The 19,540-nt window shown below is 48.5% G+C and overlaps 1 protein-coding gene across 1 annotated transcript in view; it reads left to right on the top strand.

Moving 5' to 3' along the window:
- The window catches only part of CREBBP (CREB binding lysine acetyltransferase), a 1,189,106-nt gene that overhangs the window by 1,053,659 nt on the left and 115,907 nt on the right, over window positions 1-19,540 (top strand). The window contains exon 22 of the mRNA XM_086939791.1: window positions 15,592-15,753. Within this exon, the coding sequence (XP_086795917.1) occupies window positions 15,592-15,753 (162 nt within the window). The remainder of the gene's footprint in view (window positions 1-15,591; window positions 15,754-19,540) is intronic.

Below are 19,540 nucleotides of genomic sequence, written 5' to 3'. Positions count from 1 at the left end.
CCCTCCCTTTCCTCCCGCTTGTTATAAAGGTCCTGGCCCCTCTGCTACCCTCTGGGTTTGGGTCATTTGGCCTTGCCCTGGCTAACCTTGGGGGGGTTGTCGCACCCTGTGCTGGGGTTGCCTTGGTGGTCTGTTGTTCCCTGCTTGTCTTGGAACTGGCTCCCCTTCATGGGTCTTGGTTGGGTTGTAGTCCTGCTACATGTTGTCATGACATTTTGCATATGGTCCTTGTCTTGAAGGGGGTACTGTTTGCATAACTGGCAGGGTGGCTGTTCAGGGCTATGTTCTTTCTTCTTTCCCTGCTTTTGGGTACTGCAGTGTTGGCACTGCTCCTTATGGTGTTCTTCGTCACCTTTCCCCTTTTCTTTTCCATTTTCATGCTGTTTCGCACACTGTTCCCATCCTTCCACGGTTTCTCTGCTGGCTCCGTGTTGTGGCTCAAAGTTCTCCGAAGAGAACTGACGTAGGAGCGCCGGGGTGGGACTTAGGTGACCTCGCTGATGTCACTTACGCGGACTTCACATGGGCGGAGTCATTTGATGCCGTCCCCCCAGCGTGCAGGAATGCTGCGGCAAAACGTTTTCTGGATCCAGTCTCACGCCTGGGGATAATTCTACTCTAAGGAATCTGTGGCTAGAATCGTCTCTACCAGATACATCGTTACCGAAGGTAAGTAACTCGTACTTCTTTACCTTTAGAACTACCCTCAGGAGTCAAACTGGATCCGGAGAATTTTTTCATCAGCAGTACCCCTGCTCGTTGAAAGGTGGCTTCGGTCAGCTCCGCGTTCATGTTGTTGGTGTACTAGTCCCTGGGATGACGTAGCGGTAGCTAATTAGACGCTGCCCTTGTGCGCTGTCAGTTCTTTTTTTCCATGCCAGACAGCGCAGATTCGGAGAGAGTGGTACTTCCAGTCACTTTTTGACTGACTTTTTTCAACTTTTGTTGATACCGTTTTTTTGAGTCTATCGACTCCTGGTGCACGCAGGGATGTCTAGTCGTCCTCGCCCGGCTTCAAGGCTTGCGACACCTGTCACAAGCTGATGTCAGTTACAGACCTGCACCTCGTGTGTTTGTGGCGCTTGGAGCTCAACCATGATCCCAAGTCGTGCTCAGACTGTCGGACCGTGAATCCGAAGTCTTTGCGGGAGCGGTTCCGCAAGCTTCTCGAGGCCTGGCAGCCCGATCAGCGCTGTACGAGATCCCGGTCACGTGGGAGGTTGAGGGACTGGTTACAGAGTCACCCCCACTCATCACCGAAGTCTTCGCACTCCTTAGGTAAGTTAAAGCACAAGAAGTCGAAGAAGCATAGTCACTCTTCGACTTCTCCCCGTCTGTCGGCCGATGCGACGAGGGATGTGGACAGTGCCCGTCACTCGGCTCCACATGCAGAGCCGGAAGGGTCGACTCAGAGTTTCCCTCCCTTTCCGGGAGCCGGAGTGACCCCCTGCCCAGCTTCGGAGTTTCTACAAAGTGATGCATTCCATCTTTGGGCAGCCAGACTCCCCTGGTACACCTTCAGGCCCTGCGGGCTCGGCTGGTGGCCCTCTGCCTTCGACATCGGCGCTTCTGCTCCGGCACCACGGGGTTCCCTTTGATCCAGGCTGGATCCGGATCGGTGCCGGTCGACCTTGTAACAACTCCCCTTATGCCCATTCCACTGGCACCATGTCCGCACCCAATGCTAGTTGTGTCCCCAGCCGGCGTCTACCCCGGCCTCCACCCTGACTTGAATACTGAGCCGGACCAACATCTAAGAACGCTGCATCCACCGCTGAGCGGTACTTTTGTACCTCTGTTCTACCCTGGTGTTCCCTACAGGCCAGATTGGCAACCAGAGGAGGGTGAGGAGGACTGTGAGGGGTCTGTAGACACTTTAGCTGACCAGTTGGATAAACTGGACTGGAGAGGAGTTTGGGTTAGCCAGTGGCCTGGATACCTCCCCAGACCTTGGCATGCTGTCTCCTCCTACCGTGGCTACGAAGGAGGGTGATTCATACGCAGTGGTGTTGAGAAGGGTGGTCTAGACCCTCGAGCTACCTACGGTGGCGGTCAGGACGAATCTCCTGACGGAGGTGCTTCAACCGGCAGAGGGCTCTTCGAAGCCCCTGCTTCTTTTCAATTAAGCCCTTACTGACATCCTTTTGGGCACCTGGTCCAGGCCCAACACAGGAGCTCCTTTGGATAGGATGATTTCCCTACGCCACTGCCCGGCTCTGGACGACCCCTCTTCCCTCTCTCAACACCCCACCCCTGAGAGCTTGGTGGTTCAAGCCTCTACATCCAAAGGCGCATTCCCTAATGTACCACCTGATAGGGAGTCCAAAAAGCTGGACCATCTTGGGAAGAGGTTTTCTTCCTCCAGCTTGGGACTGCGGTCAGTGAACAATGCATGTCTGTTGGACTGTTACACCCACTCTGTGTGGGATACAGTAGCGCAGGTGCTGCCACAGTGCCTGGGGGATGCCCGGGCCGTGCTCTTCTGTGCAGTAGTAGAGGGGAGAGACGCTACCAAGTTTACCATCTGATGTGGACTGGATACCGCCGACTTGCTAGGCAGGACAATTTCAACGTCGGTAGCCCTTCGATGCTAGACCCTGGCTGAGGTAGACTGTTTTTTCCGGGGATGTCCAGGCTACCTTGCTGGACATGCCTTTTCATGGTCGTTGCCTGTTCGATGAATAAGTAGACAACGCGCTAGAGTGCTTCCAGGACTCCTGGGCCACGGCCAAGTCCTTTGGCCTCTCCACCCACATTGCACAGTCTGATTTTTGCACCTTTTGGGGCTACAGAAGGGATGCCCAGCCAGATTCCACCCAGAGCCACAGGCCAGCGCAAGCTGTCCAGCCCCTGCGTAGCTGGGGACATGGGACCCACCGTCGTGGGTCTGAGGGCCAGCGAGCAGGCCAGTCCACAAGCGCCCCTTCTGCACCAGTCTCCAAACCCTCTTTGTCTGACCTTTCAGGGCCACCAATCGCGAGTGGGCGGCTGAATTCGCCATCACCTCCCCCACTGGCGCTCCATCACGACGGACAGGTGGGTTTTGCAGATAGTCCAAAGGGGCTACTCCCTCCCCTTCGAGACTACCCATCCATCCATGCTGCCTCAATACCATCACATGTCAGAGGATCATTTGGCCCTTCTCCAACAGGAAGTTACGGCGGCCAAGGGAGCTATCGATAGTTTCTGCACCAGAAATAGGCCGTGGTTGCTATTCCCACTACTTTCTGGTGCCCAAGAAGGATAAAGGCCTGCGTCCTTTCTTGGATCTCAGGAACATCGACTGCTTCCTCCGTAAGGAGAATTTCAAAATGTTGACACTAGCTCAGGTCCTGTCTGCCCTTAACCCTGGAGACTGGATGGTAGCGTTGGACTTGCAGGACGCATATTTCCACATCCCCGTCCTGCCGGCCCACCGGTGTTACCTGCGGTTCACGGTAGGCCACAAGCACTTTCAGTTTACTGTGCTCCCCTTCAGCCTTACCAGCGCCCCACGGATGTTCACGAAAGTGATGGCGGTGGTCGCAGCTCATCTGCGTAGATTAGGGGTTTCAGTCTTCCCCTATCTCGATGATTGGTTGTTGAAGGTGGGCTCGCCCCAAACAGTCGTCTCTCACCTCCAGACTACGGCCAACCTCCTGCACTCGGGGTTCTCCATCAACGTGCCGAAGTCACACCTGTGTCCCTCTCCGAAGCTCCCATCTTCAGTGGGCACAGCATCAGGGCAACCTGTCCGACTACGTCCGGATCTCGGAGGGAACTGCAAATCTGAAAGAGACACGTTAGTGATAGATTCCTTACAAGTTTCAAGTTTTTATTTTTTATGATAACGGAACTCTGTCGAGATCCACATAACAGTTTGTCAATAAAAAGAAAAAAAAAAACATTAATTGCATAGTTAAATAGAAATGTCAATACAATGTTAAAAAACATTTAAAGAAGGAAAACAATTTAAAGCAAAACATTTCGTTAGGAGGATTAAACATAGCTACAATGAAATCATAAGCAGTAAAAATACCCAGCTGAAAACACAAAGGTTTTAACCATTTACGTCTGTGTACCATAAGGGCTGGGCAAACAAAAACTACAATGTATAAATCCTGGGAATAAAGTTTACAAAGGTCACAGATATCTGTACCACCATGCCATTTAAACAATAAAAAATTCAATGGAAGTAAATCATATCTCAACAAAAAAATAAAACGCCTAACTGCATGAGGAAGATTCCAACCTAAATATGGTTGAAGTTTTTTAATTTCACAAGAGTTACCGAGGGGGAACATTCCTCTCTTAGAATTTCGGATCGTACTGTCAGCTCTAAAACTCAACTCCCAAGACGAGGTCTTTAAAGATAACTTTAATTGGGGAGCTGATAGTGTAAAAAGACTTTGTTCATCTATCTGTAATAAAGAAATTGCCTGTCTGAAGTTTTTTACAATAGAGGAGTAAACATTATAGGAACCCAACAACTCATTTTTTATTTGAAACCTCAGGGTGCCAGGCTTTCCTTCAGCAATATTAAAAACCCATCGCACCACACTCGCTACTGCCTGGGACCGTGCACTACGCAGACCAAACTCTTGTCGTAACGAAGACGTAGAGCTTGCAGTGTTTACAGAGGCTAAATTACGAAGAATTCTTCCTTCAATAGAATCCAGGAATTTCCAGCATGCCATGTCCACTATTTCCAGTCCGTAGATTAGAGATGCGGGGATTTTTGCCCGATAGACTTCGAGCAATATGGAAAAATGCCTCCGACCTGTCGCTTTGTATAAGGAGATAAGACTCCTCCCTTGAGCGAGAGCTTTCCTACCATTTTTCTCTGTATGGGTTTTTTCTGATAGATTACTCGTGACTATCTTCCCAAGGAAAGGGGTAGGATTTAACTACTTCTAGTCTTTCACCCCCAACAGACCAGTAATAATCGCTGTATTTAGATTTTCTCCTTCCACAGAAGCACATTATTTTACTTTTTGACGTATTAATTTTTAAAAAGTGGGCCTCGGAGTAGGAGTTCAAACTTTTTAAACTATTATTCAAACCCTTTGGGGTGAGATCCAGAATTAAAATATCGTCGGCATACATTAAGCATGCGATGGATGAGCCCCCTAATACAGGGGCAATACCATTGCTCGTGGATAATATGACTTTACCTTAGAATATCCCCAGGTGTCAGACTGGATCCGGAAATTTTTGCGTAGCAATACCCCTGCGCGCCGGTAGGCGTCGTCTGCGGCTCCGCGTCCTTCGTCGGCGTAGTTAGCGCCGGAATGACGTTGTCGGAGTACTTGGACGCCGCCCATGCGCGCTGACGTCAGTTCTTCTTTTTTCCGCGCCAGCTAGCGCAGATCCGGAGAAGCTCTACCCCTAGTCATTTTTTGGCAGAAATTTTGATCTTTTGATCATTTTTTTTTTTTTCGAGTCTTCGACTCTATCGGTGCTGGTGGGGATGCCCGGGTTCAAACCCTGCTCGAAGTGCGACCAACTGATTTCGGTCACGGACCCCCATCGCTGGTGCCTGAAGTGCTTAGGCCTCGATCACGACGACCGCACCTGCTCCGACTGCCGGGCCCTGACGTCGAAGGCTAGGCTTGAGCGGTCCCGCAAGCGGCTCGAGCTCCGGCAGTCGGCCCCGCGCCACTCCCGGTCCCACGGGAGGTCGAGAGACAGGTCGCGGGGTCGGAGTCATCGCAGCTCCGGGAGTGGACACTGGTCGTCAGTGTAGGAAGGTGGATATCTGACTATGGTTGCCCCCAACTTTTTGCCTGGTGTTTTGCTGTTTTTTCAACTTAGTTGACCTGGGGCCCTGCTATTCCGGACCCCAGGCCCACTCCTCTCTCTGTAAAAATGGATTCCCTGTACTCTATGTACATATCTAATTGGATACTGAGTCACCTTATCAGCCCCTGTACAGTGTACCTTAGGTACCCAGGGCATAGGTGCACCCAGGACCTACCAGGGGCTGCAGCATGTATTATGCCACCCTTGGCTGGCCATCCAAAACTGACACAACTGGCTGATCAATCACCTGGGGCAAGGTGGTGTAATCACCCTTTGCTTTAGATATAGTATTCCTATATCTAACCCTAAAATGGACACATATCCTCCTATCAGTCACTCCTATGGCAGGCCTTATCAATCCTGAAGGCAGAGTGCTTGGAATTATGTGAGATGGTGCTCTAGCATGAGCTGAGCCTGTCTGCAGCTTTCGGAACCAAGTCCTTTAGCTGTTTCCATGATAACGCTATACCATATACTCTTAAGTGCATTATAATCCTCGCGGTTATTGCCAACTTTGGTATAGCATTATCAAAACATGTCGAGTAAGGTGTCATACGAATTGGAATACTACCCCCTCGCCAATTCTGGCGACAGGGGTAGCATTCCACCCTTCTAGAGGGACACGACATGTATGTAACTGTGAACCCTGGTTAAAGTTAACTCGAGCCTCAGCATCACCAAATGGATGCTGCAACCACAGACACAAGTCTGACCTCCTGCTGCTGGGAGTCCTTCCAGCGAGGGCTGCTTGGACAAAGGGTTTCCTGCCTTGGGAGGTGCTAGCACCACCCCAGACAGGATTTTGTGTATTAGGTAGGACAGGGCTGAAAGGAATGAGACATGTCTGGGGCACACAAGGTGTCCCTGTGCATACACCGGTCTAAACCAGTTCCTGGGGCACTCCAGCCCCAGAGCTGGCGCAAGACCGGACAAAGGATAGGGGGTGTAACCACCCCCCTTCCTGGTCCCACCCAGAGGAGGGACCTAGTCGTAGTACAGCCCCCTTTAGCTGGATAAAGGTAGGAGCTGGTCCCATTCCAAATTAGATTATCCTGAACAACTTTACCAGAAGAAACTCTGTATAGGAAGGTGGATATCTGACTATGGTTGCCCCCAACTTTTTGCCTGGTGTTTTGCTGGTTTTTCGACTTAGTTGACCTGGGATCCTGCTATTCAGGATCCCAGGCCCACTGCTCTCTCTGTAAAATGGATTCCATGTACCTTAGGTTCATATCTAATTGGATACTGGGCCACCTTATCAGTCCCTGTACAGCATACCTTAGGTATCTAGGGCATAGGTGTACCCAGGGCCTACCAGGGGCTGCAGCATGTATTATGCCACCCCTGGCTGGCCATCCAAATCTGACACAACTGGCTGCACGACAGCTGGGGCAAAGTGGTGTAATCACCCTTTGCTTTTGATGTAGTATTCCTATATCTAACCCTAAAATGGACACATGTATTCCTATCAGTCACTCCTATGGCAGGCCTTATCAATCCTGAAGGCAGAGTGCTTGGAATTATGTGAGATGGTTCTCTGGCATGAGCTGAGCCCGTTTGCAGCTTGCGGAACCAAGTCCTAATAGCTGTTCCATGATAACGCGTACCATATACTCTTAAGTGCCTTATAATCCTCGCGGTTATTTGCCAACTTTGGTATCGCTTTATCAAAACATGTCGAGTAAGGTGTCATACGAATTGGAATACTAACCCCTCGCCAATTCTGGCGACGGGGTTAGCATTCCACCCTTCTAGAGGGACACGACATGTATGTAACTGTGAACCCCGGTTAAAGTTAACTCGAGCCTCCGCATCACAAAATGGATGCTGCCACCACAGACACAAGTCTGACCTCCTGCTGCTGGGAGTCCTTCCAGTGAGGAGAGCTCGGACAAAAGGTTTCCTGTCAGGGGCGGTGCTAGCACCATCCCAGACAGGGTTTTGTGTATCCCAGGTAGGCAGGGCTGAGAGGAAGGTGATTGCAAGTGGCACCCTGGTGCTCACTGTGCATATGCCGGCTCAAACCAGTTCCAGGGGCACCCCAGCCCTTGAGCTGGGGAGAGTCCGGACAAAGGAGAGGGGTGTAACCACCCCCCTCCTGGTCCCACCCATGGGCAGGACCTAGTTGTGTGCCAGCCCCTTTTCTTAGAATAAAGGTAGGAGCAGGCCCCCTTCCCAAATTAGATAATTCTGAATCTTGAACTACTTTCCACGAAAGGAACTCTTGATACCTTCTGAAGACTCTCCCTTGTGGCTAAGGAATAGCCACCCTGCACCCGCAGGCACCACCTAAGCATTGCGGTTTGCTGCACGTCCATCCTCCGGATCAAGACTGACCAGCTCGATGAGACCCGGATTCCCTGGCATCTCTGACCTCTACCTGCATCATGTCAAGTCAAGTCAATAAATTTATATAGCGCGCTACATACCCAAAGGGTCTCAAGGCGCTTGGGGAGGGGTGGGGAATTACTTGTCAAATATCCACGTTTTAAGTTGCTTTCTGAATGCAGGTGGTTCTGAGTAAGGCGAAGGTGAGTGGGAAGTGAGTTCCAGGTTTTAGCTGCCAGGTAGGAGAAGGATCTACCTCCCATGGTGGATTTGTTGATGCGAGGTACAGTGGCAAGGGCTTGGTTGGCGGATCGTAGCTGGCGGGTGGGGGTGTAGAAGGACAGTCTTGTGTTGAGGCATTCGGGTCCGATTTCGTAGCGCGCCTTGTGTGCGTGGGTTAGGAGCCGGAAAGTAATCCTTTTATTGACGGGGAGCCAGTGGAGGTTTTTCAGGTGTCCAGAGATGTGGTCTTTACGCGGGATGTCTAGTATTAGCCTGGCTGAAGCGTTCTGGATGCGCTGGAGTTTTTTCTGGAGTTTTGCGGTGGTACCGGCATAGAGGGTGTTTCCGTAGTCCAGACGGCTCGTGACCAGAGCGTGGGTGACTGTTTTTCTAGTTTCGGTGGGGATCCAACGAAATGTTTTTTTGAGCATGCGAAGAATGTTGAAGCAAGATGAAGAGACGGCGTTGACTTGTCTGTTCATCGAGAGTGAGGAATCCAGGATGACGATGCGTGGTCCGTCGGGATGGGTGCTTTTCCAAGGGCCTCTGGCCACCAAGAGTCATCCCAGGCGGAGGGGGAGGTGCCTAGGATGAGGACTTCTGTTTTGTCTGAGTTCAGTTTCAGACGGCTATGCTTCATCCATTCGGCTACTTCTTTCATTCCTTCATGCAGGTTGGTTTTGGCGATGTTAGGGTCTTTGGTGAGTGAGAGGATCAGTTGAGTGTCATCAGCGTAGGAGATGATGTTGAGGTTATGTTGGCGTGCGATGGCCGCGAGGGGGCTCATGTATACGTTGAAGAGGGTGGGGCTGAGTGAAGATCCTTGTGGTACGCCGCAGATGACTTCAGTGGCCTCTGACTTGAATGGTGGAAGGCGGACTCTCTGGGTTCTTCCGGTGAGGAACGAGGTGATCCATTCCAGTGCTCTTCCTTGGATTCCGATGTTTCTGAGGCGTTGTTGTTTCTGAGGCGTTGTAAAAGGGTGCTATGACAGACCGTGTCGAAGGCTGCGGAGAGGTCGAGGAGGATGAGGGCGACTGTGTCTCCATTGTCCAGTAGAGTTCGAATGTCGTCTGTTGCTGCGATGAGGGCGGTTTCAGTGCTGTGCTTGGCTCTGAAGCCGGACTGTGAGGAGTCGAGGGATTTGTTGGTTTCGAGGAATGTAGCGAGCTGGTTGTTGACCGCTTTCTCGATGACTTTGGCCGGGAATGGAAGGAGTGAGATAGGGCGGTAGTTTTTGAGTTCGGTGGGGTCAGCTGTGGGTTTCTTCAGGAGGGCGCTGAGTTCGGCATGTTTCCAGCTTTCAGGGAAGGTTGCAGAGTTGAGGGAGCAGTTGATGACGTCTCGGAGGTGCGGTGCTATAATGGAGTCTGCTTTGTTAAAGATGTGGTGAGGGCATGGGTCTGTGGGGGATCCTGAGTGGATGGAGTTCATCAGACGGGTGGTGTCCTCAGTGGAGATTGGCTTCCAGTCATTGAGGATGTTCAGGGGGGGTGGGGGTCCTGCAGGGGGTTGGGTGGGTTGGTCATCGGGTCGGTTGTCGAAGCTGTTGTGGATGTCGACAATTTTGTTGTGGAAGAATGAGGCTAGGGAGTCGCAGAGGGCTTGAGAGGGGGTGATGTCGTTGGAGTTGGCTGAGGGGTTGGTGAATTCCTTGACGATGTTGAATAATTCCTTGCTGTTGTGGGCGTTGTTATCTAGTCGGTCCTTGAAGGCGGTTTTCTTGGCATTCCGGATCAATCGGTGGTGTATGCGGTGGCGTTTTTGAAGGCGTCCTTGGTGCTGGTGGTTGGGTCTTTTTTCCAGGCCTTCTCAAGGGAGCGACAGAGTTTCTTGGATTTCTTAAGATCATCGTTGAACCAGGCCGCCTTCTTGCTGCCTAGTTTGATTTGTCGTTTTTTCAGTGGTGCTAGGAAGTCGGCGCTGTTGGATAACCATTGGGTAAGGTTGGTGGCTGCCTGGTCGGGGATTGAAGAGTGGGCTGGGGGGTTAAGAAGAAGCGATGAGGCGATCTGGTCGGTGGTGATTTTGTTCCAGTTCCTTTGCAGAGTGGGTTGGGGGTGGTTGTTGGATGTGGGCTTGTTGTAGGTGAAGTGAACGCAGCTGTGGTCAGTCCAAAGGAGAGCTCAGCCCAGCTGAGATTCGTGGGTGTGACGAGACCTGAGGGACCGGCCATCTTCAAAACCTGCACGACGCTTAACCAGCACGACCGCCGAGGGATCCTGAGTGCGCTGGGGTTTGAGAATCCCCAACCCAGAGCAGCTCCAGCACCGAAGTCCAGCCCCCCAGCATCCACGAGATCTGCGTGGGGCCCTTCTGCTCTTTGCTGCTTACCGCCTTGTCCGGTCACTTGCCCGTTGGCTAGTGGTCCTCCTAACGACGTACCATGACGTTTTCACCGCTGGTCTGGTTGCTCCAGACTGGCCCTTGCTCCCTTCCAAAAGAGGAGCACTCCAGACGCCATCTTGACTCCACCACGTGGGCTTGCCTTTGCCTAGGCTTGTTGCTCCAATCCTGGTTTCAGCATCGCCGACAGCAGACACCCTCGTGGGACAGCTCGCACCTCCAGCCTGGTCGCCGACAACGCCTCCTGGCCCGTGTGACTGCAGAGTCCAGCGTTGCCCACTCACCTGATCGCGGTGACCTCATCCGGTGCCATCCTGGTGCCCACACAATCACTGGCTAGTGATTAAGAACTGAGTCCCCTCTGCTTTCAGGTCGTCTCCATCACCGATCCAGCCTTGGATCACACCGAACATCTTCACTGGTCGCCTGCCAGCAACTTCTTCTTTCAGGCTCCATAGACTACAACGAGGATTCCCGACGTCTTTTGAACTCTATGCAGCCGCAGCCCCTGGGCTAGGTAACCCGAGCATTTCGGTGCTCCAACGCAGGTTCACTATCCAAGTGTCCTGATCCTTTTTCGTTTTTAGTCTGCCTAGTCGGATTCGTCCGGAAACAGTAACTTTAGAAATACTAGCCTCCATAGACTTTGTCCCGCATCCCGCGTGAGAGTGCACACTCTGCACCCGATCTCCCTAGGCCTCCTGCTCCTAACCTTAGGGTTCAGTAGTGTAGTCCTAGCGATCCTGAAGCCTCTGGATCGAGTTACTCACCTGCTAGTATTTCGCATTCCACTTTTAGTGTATATGGTTCTGCGTGCCCCTCGGGCATTTGTGTAAATTGTGCAACTTGTAGTATTTTCGTAAGAGTTTTGTATTGTGCTTAGCTCCCTGACTCATAAAGAGTTCAGGGTAGACTTGTTATTAATAAATATACTTTATTTTTATAACAACTTGTGTTGTGTCCTTTCACTTGGTGTTCAAGGGGTATATGTGTTGGTAAAACAGCTGGCTTAACACGCCCTCTAGAGTTAAGCCTAAAGACTGCTTTTGTCCACGCTACTAGGATAGCTGGTCTATAAGGTTGACTTACAACCAATCATCAATAAGGGTCGTTTGGAATGATACACAGTGATCACTAGAATAGTGAGCACTATATATCAGGCCAACTTCTCACAGAGGTCGCTCAAGAACATCTCACAGGGATTGCCGTTCCTGCTTCCTGCAGCCCCCCATGTCATTACAACGGACGCCTCACTAGAGGGTTGGGGAGCAGTCCTGCAAGAATTGCGGATCAGTGGCAAATGGACAGAACAGGAAACACAACTCCAAATCAACCTACTGGAGCTGAGGGCAGTCTTCCTAGCCTTGCAGGCTTTCTTGCCAAGGATCAAGAACTCCCTAGCGCTCGTCAGGACCGACAACACTACGACGATGCACTACCTGAACAAACAGGGAGGGACGCGTTCGCTAACACTCTCTTGCGAATCGCAAAAGATCTGGAACTGGCTCATTCTCCACAACGTATCGTTGAGAGCGGAGTACGTCACAGGCAAGGACAATGTCATCGCAGACACCCTAAGCAGACAGAGGTCGTCATCACACGAATGGGCGCTCAACATGGCGACCACTGCTCACATCTTCTCAAGGTGGGGGACACCGCAAATCGACCTATTTGCGACCAGGGAAAACGCCAAATGCCAAAGCTTCGCAAGTTGGCATCCCCAACCAGGGTCTCTCGGTAATGCATTTTCCATCGCATGGCGCAACATCTTTGCGTACGCATTTCCGCCATTTCCGTTGATTCCCAGGGCCCTCAGGAAGAAGAAGGCGGAGCCTTGCACTTTAATCCTAATACCCCCATTCTGGCCGAGGCAGCATTGGTTCACAGACCTCCATCGCCTCTCACTACAGCCGCCAATCCGTCTACGTCCGCATCCATCCTGCTCACGATGAGCGACAAGCAGATTCAACATCCGGATCTGAAATCTCTCAGGTTATCGGCTTGGCTCCAGAGTACCGAGAATTCAGCAGGATGAACATTCCGCAGGATTGTAAAGAGATCCTAGCCAGAGCACGCGCAGACAGCACTAACAAGACTTATTCCCTGAAGTGGAAGCTCTTCTGCATCTGGTGTGCGGACAAAGGGCTACGTCCCTTCGCTACCGCTCCTGAACAAATATTGCCCTACTTGCTTCACCTGGCGCAGTCGGGCCTAGCCCACTCCTCCATAAAAGTACATTTGGCGGCGATATCACAATTTAAAAGGACACCTAGAGAGCCCTCTCTCTGGTCTAGTAGGCTGATAAAAGAATTCCTTAAAGGCCTCTATAGATCTTTTACTCGACCACGAATTGTCCCTCCAACATGGCATCTGAATGTGGTTCTTAACCAACTGATGAAGCACCCTTTTGAACCCATTCACAGGGCGGAACTTAAATACATTTCGTGGAAGACAACTCTCCTCCTGACGCTTACATCTGCAAGGAGGGTCAGTGAACTGCAGGCTCTTTCCATCCAAGACCCCTTGCTGCAGTTTAGGGACGACAGAGTAATTTTAAGGACCAATCCTAGGTTTATTCCTAAGGTTCTGTCGGAATTCCACTTAAATGAGCCGGTGATTCTCAAAACATTCTTTACAAATCCCAGCACCGCAGCTGAGAGATCGCTGCACTCATTGGACCTTAAAAGATGCCTAAACTTTTACATTGATAAAGCCAAACATTCATAGCCTTCAGTAGACCTCGAAAAGGTCTACCTCTGTCCAAACGACAGAGCTGGACATCCATTGCCCTCTAAAATCAGGGCGCATTCTACAAGAGCCATGTCCACTTCTATGGCGCTATTTTCTGGAGTGCCAGTTATTGACATCTGCAGAGCGGCAACATGGAACTCGCTGCATACCTTTACCAGGCACTACTGCCTGGATACAGAGCTGATGAAGGATGCAGCAGTGGGGCAAGCAGTGTTACGCCATCTATTCCATCCCTCCATCCTTTTCTGGTATGCACATTTCTTTGTTACTGCTTCCTGTTGATATCTATTGATGGCTCATAGTCGCATGATATGTATTATCTAATGACTTGTGTATGATGCTCCATCTGAAATGTGCACACGGTATTGTTTACTACTCTGATTCAAGCATGTGAATCTATGAAAGACACCCAAAGTACTGGATAAGAAATGAGTTACTTACCTGTAAGTGCAGTTATCCAGTATTGGTGGTTTTCATAGATTCACATGCAACCCTCCCGCCTCCCCTGGAAGGACTCACCTATCTCTCTATCAGTGCTACGCCTACCTAGCTTGGTGCGTACGAAAATCTGAGAGACTGAGGCTCCTGACAGGAACGTTCTAGAGGGAGGTGTTATCTGATTGGCTCTCTTCTAGAGTTTGGTCCTTTTTACAAAAGGACATAGATAGGCTACTAAGGTGGGACCCTTAGGCCTACTTCTCTCTATGTATGTCTATAGGACATTACTTTTCTATGTACCGGAGACTCCCGTCTCGACGACTGGGAATGATTCAGGCATGTGAATCTATGAAAGACACCAATACTGGATAACTGCAGTTACAGGTAAGTAACGCATTTCTTCTTTCCACATTGGCCAAACCATCACTTTACCCTCCTTCTTTCCGCTTCTGCATCCTTCGAAAGAGTAAGAGAGTCACCACCGTCTGGATCCAAAACATGCACTTTCTTTCTACTTGGATTGCACCTGACAATTCTGGCTGGACGACCAGCTGTTTGTTGGTTACGTTTGCGCTAAGCAAGGTCGGGCTGTGCACAAACTTACCATCTCCAGGTGGGTCGTTTTGTGGAAAGCCTGTTATTCTTTGGCTAAGAAGGAGCCTCCAGTGGGGTTGCACGCCTATTCCACCAGGGCGACAGCAGTTACTACTGCTTTGGGATGAGGAGTCCCCCTAAATGTGCACACGTTTACGAGACACTACTGCCTGGACAGCTAAGTCCGGAGAGACGGCTTCTTTGGTCGTTCTGTTCTCCAGGACTTTCTGGTGCGAATTTGGTTTGCAGACCCACCTCCAGGGTTAGTATTGCTGGGGTATCTTTTCTAAAGTAAGGAATCTATAACTAACTGTTTCTTTCAGATGAACAAGTTACTTACATTCGGTTACAATATATCTGTAAGAAACCTAGGTTAGTTAAAAATTCCTTACCGCCCCACCCATCCTCCCCGTTCTGCGAACTGATTTCTAGGTTTAAGGACATCCTTTCAGGGCCCTAGTTTTGTGCACCAGTGATCAGTGTATTTCATGGCTCTGTGCTTCTGGCATGGAAAGTTGTGTACAGAACTGACATCAGCGCGCAAAGGTGGCGACTGTGTATCAACCGCGACGTCATCCCTGCGACCACGAAAACACCGACTGACGCGCTGGGGTACTGCTGACGAAAAACTATTCTGGGTCCAGTCCTATGCCTGGGGGTAATTCTAAGGTAAGGAATCTAGAACTAACCTATGTTTCTTACAGATATATTGTTACCGAAGGTAAGAAACTAGATCGTCTGGGAGGAACACCATCTACCGGCTTAGGTGGCTGAAGAGGAGGCTTTCTCAGTTGAGGCCAGCTCAGAATCCGATCTAGAATTCGAGATCAGCAATGTAATGCAGACAGGCTGAGCATGTGGAAGTTAGATGCACATATAAATTATATGAAAACAATTGATACAAGCAGCTATTTTCTTTTATGTTGCTGCCTAAAACTGGTTTATCTTAACATTTATTTCATTCTAAGATGTTTGCATAGTATTTTGCACTAAGGCCTTGGTTTAAGTATTTTGCTTAAATTAGATAGTACCGTTATATAGCTACATAAGTGACTTCTGCATCGGTCGTTTTGTTTATTTTGGATATATTGGAACAATTATTGTTTGATTCATTTTCTTTCTTGCACTCAGGGCTGCCAGGGCGACAGCAAAAACGCAAAGAAGAAGAATAACAAAAAAACCAACAAAAACAAGAGCAGCATAAGCAGAGCCAACAAGAAGAAGCCCAGCATGCCTAATGTCTCCAACGACCTCTCTCAAAAACTCTATGCCACCATGGAGAAGCACAAAGAGGTACTATCATTGTGCTCCATGCGATGTAATTGTGATAGTGGTGGGCATATGCTTTGGTAATGGGGACTGAAAATAGGTTTGAAAATGTATTCGAGGAACAAGTCCAAAGTTGTAATTCTTTGTTAGACAAAGGGGTATGACTTTATGGAGAAGTATAGAAGGGTAATGTATTGAACATGTGTTTCTGGATGTTCCGAAGGAATATGCCAAGGTTTAGGTAATTCTTCAGAAATTAGTAGTGTTCAGAGTGACCCGCTGCTCAGTGAATTTGCTCCAGATACATAATTACATGGTCGAAATTAGAGACATGACCACAGGGTGAGAGCACAACACATTTCATTTAGAGAATGAATGTAGTGCTTGCTTCCTTTTAAGGTGCTCTAGTTACACATTTCCATTGTTTGCCCAGGTGATTGAATTGCACATGCCCTTAACTTGTACAGATTCCAAACGATCACATTGATTGGATTATTTTGTTTAGACTGCCTTGAGACATAAGTTGGTTGAAGCAACGTGAATTTTGAATATATATCTCGATTGCTTCCATCTTATTCCCAAAAGAACACCCTTCTTCGTGGGTTGGGGCTCATGTGGGGAGGCGTCTCTGATGACATATAACCAGAGGATAACACACACTCAGCATCTGAAACAGTGAAAAGGAGTCACATCATCCGATAATTTGGCACACAAATTTAATTACAGCAAGCTACTCATCATGACGCGTGATGGTATATGGAATGGTCAGTTGTTTTTTAAATTATACAAGTACATAAACAGTGAGAAAGGACTCAATTGCATCCATAAAATCAAAGTAGTAGTAGTTATACTTCAAACACCATACATTTGTAGTGCTAGTGTAACGTCAAATGCTTGAATCTCCATGACACACAGAGTATTTTATTGTCAAGGTTTCAACATCTCACTTCAGTTCAGTGACTACAATGACCATTATTCTTGCATGTACACCAGTAATTGTTTCCTGTGTCGTCTGCTCACAATGTTATCACTTTACTCGATCTTTAAAACTCCTCAAAGTTGTTTCAAATCAGGATATCACTTCCCAGCCTCTAAAAATGATTTCATGTTGTGCTTGGTGACAACAGCATCCCACTCAACTGATTAGGAGTAGCTGCAACTGGGTCTCAGATGTTAGAGAGATTGACCTCTGCTGAATATTTTGCATTACACAGCTCCTCTCCCGGATCCATTATAGGCCCCAGGAGCCCCACCGCTGGAGTGGAAAAGTGAACAAAAGGGATGGGGCGGGCGCCCCACTCCCCTCGAGCCTCCAAAGGCCAGGGACGCTTTATTAAATTAAGGGTAGGTGAGCCATGCTACTACACTGCCGAGCCATTATGAGCCTTCGGGGAGCTCTCACCCGGAGCCAAAATGTTCCAAAAACGGGGAAGTGGGGCCCCTAGTTAGCTCTAACTATATCAGGTGAATTTGTTTTTTTTGTTCAAAACATTGTTGTCACTCACATAATCACCCGAGTATAATGTTACTTTAAACTTTGTTTTTTTCCAGTTCATTTCTAAAGATTTTTTTTGTTAAACAAAAGCGGTTCCTTCCATTACACCTAACATAACGTTACTTTAACCTTTGTGTTTTTTCAGTGAATATATCTACTTCATGTTAGATAGTTGTGTGACTTGCAATGTAATACACTACCAGCCCCTTAAGGACCTGTCAGGTTTCGTTTGTCAAATCTTAGCTCAACCCTGGGTCGCTGTGGCTTTTAGCAGTTAGGCTTGCACAACGGAACAATTGTAAAGGATTCAACTAGTACCAAAACACTTGAAGAAAAAAACAGACTCAAGAAATCCCACAACAATTTACAAAAAAAAGCGTATATTTTTATGGATTAATAGACATCAAAACAGAGTAAAAAATCCACCAGAGAGTTCCGGAAATATTGAGTTTATAAGAAACAATAAATTGAGGATTTTTACTTCTCCACAAACAAGCATTGGCAAATTCAACACATTTGACCGTCTGTAACTTTTTCAATAAAAACTTTGGCAAGTTGGTTTGCCGTTACTTAGATTTACTTTTGGGCGACCAGCTCCGACAGGGAGCCAGTCCAGGGGACCCGCAAGTTCCAAAGAAACAGTTACCTTCTCAAGAAAAGGTATATTCAGTTCATTTCCAGTGTCAGTTACTCCTTGCCATTGACTTCTATGAAATGGTCCTGATGCAAGGGATACAATCTGCTGAAGATGCTCAAAGATGATGTAAGGTCAATGAGGGTCGTCCTTAGCAGGTCCACATTGCTAGTGAGTGATTCTACCAACAGGGTTCGTCGTCCCTCTTATTACTTTCAGGAACAGCAGAAGTCAAGTTTCTACTGGGCCACCAGCCACTTGGCACTGCAAAATCAGATTTTTTTTCTTCTTTTGGTGACCACTTTAATTCTGGGAAACTAAGCTGCACTCAGATGACTCTCCCAGTTCCAGAACACTCCTGTTCAACTTTTGAGCTTCCCGTCCTGGTCTCTTAGGCTGCATGTGGCGAGAAGCGATGGCGAGAAGTAACGATCCCATGTTCTTGCCTACTAACTTGCGAGGCAGTCTGTTTCAGCTTTTTGGTGGCCTGTGTTGTGAACAAAAAGTCAACCAACTGACTCTTGGAATCTCTGCATTTACCTGGACTTAGGGGGCGACTTCTCGAGCTGGACACAGCAGGCACAGTCCTTTTCTTTGCTAGCCCAAGGAGCAATAGGTGTGCAGTCCAATTATGGTGCAGCCTATTCTTTTTCTCTAAAAAGGAGGAGATTCACACTTACTAGACAAAGGGACATGATAGTTAAAAACTAGAAAATATTAATTTCCCTTTTGTGTACCAAGAATGCATGGGTACCCTGTTTGAAATCTAAATGGACTAAAGTTGGCACAAAAAATCTAAACATCAAAAAGGTGTGAACACTGAATCCTTACAAACAAAATATATTGTGACAAGTAAATATATTGTTTTTTATTTTCATTAAACTTTTCTATAAGGATTACCATACATTTTAAAATCGCAGTTAGTAAGCACCTTAAACAGGACTAATTATAGTCCGTAATTACCTAACGCATTATTAATCCCTGGAAATATTTATTGCATGACGCAATAAATATTTCCAAGGATTAATATTGTATTAGATGATTATGAACTATAATTAGTTCCCTTTTAAAGTGTATACGAACTGTGATTTTAAAATGTGTGAAATAACTTTTTGAAAGGTTTTATGAAGGACTCAATGTTGATAAAAGGCGATGGAGACTTCTAGCTGCATGTTCCTTACCTTTGAATTTCCCAGGCATCGGGCTGTATCCGGAAACTTTTGCTCGAGAAGTACACTTTCCTGTGCCGTCGGGTGACTCCATTCAGCTCCGCATGACGTTGTCAGCCTCTTTAGCATTGGTTACGGCGTTTGGTCACCTAAATAGGCGCCACTCAGATGCGCGGACGTCAGTTCTTTTCGCGCCTGTTAAGCACCCTAGCCGGGAAGAGCTTACCCATCTGTCGTTTTTTTGACAGGCCTTTTTTCGACTTTGTAAGTTTTTTTCCAACTTCATGTGTGAGGATGTCTCCGAGGAAGACAGGGTTTAAACTGTGTGGTGCCTCTCACCGCATGATGTCGGTTACCGATCCCCACCTAATCCGTCTCTGGTGTCTCGAACGCGACCACGATTCGAAGTAGTGCTCAAACTGTTGGGTTATGGCTCCAAAGGCCTTGCGGAAGTGGGCTATGGCTCCTTGCAGCTCAGCAGTTGACAACATCCAGTGAGACTCCGCAGATGTC

The sequence above is a fragment of the Lissotriton vulgaris genome, chromosome 10 (assembly GCF_964263255.1).
Source record: "Lissotriton vulgaris chromosome 10, aLisVul1.2, whole genome shotgun sequence".
Lineage (NCBI taxonomy): Eukaryota > Metazoa > Chordata > Amphibia > Caudata > Salamandridae > Lissotriton > Lissotriton vulgaris.
This window is presented reverse-complemented; position numbering and strand designations above follow the sequence as displayed.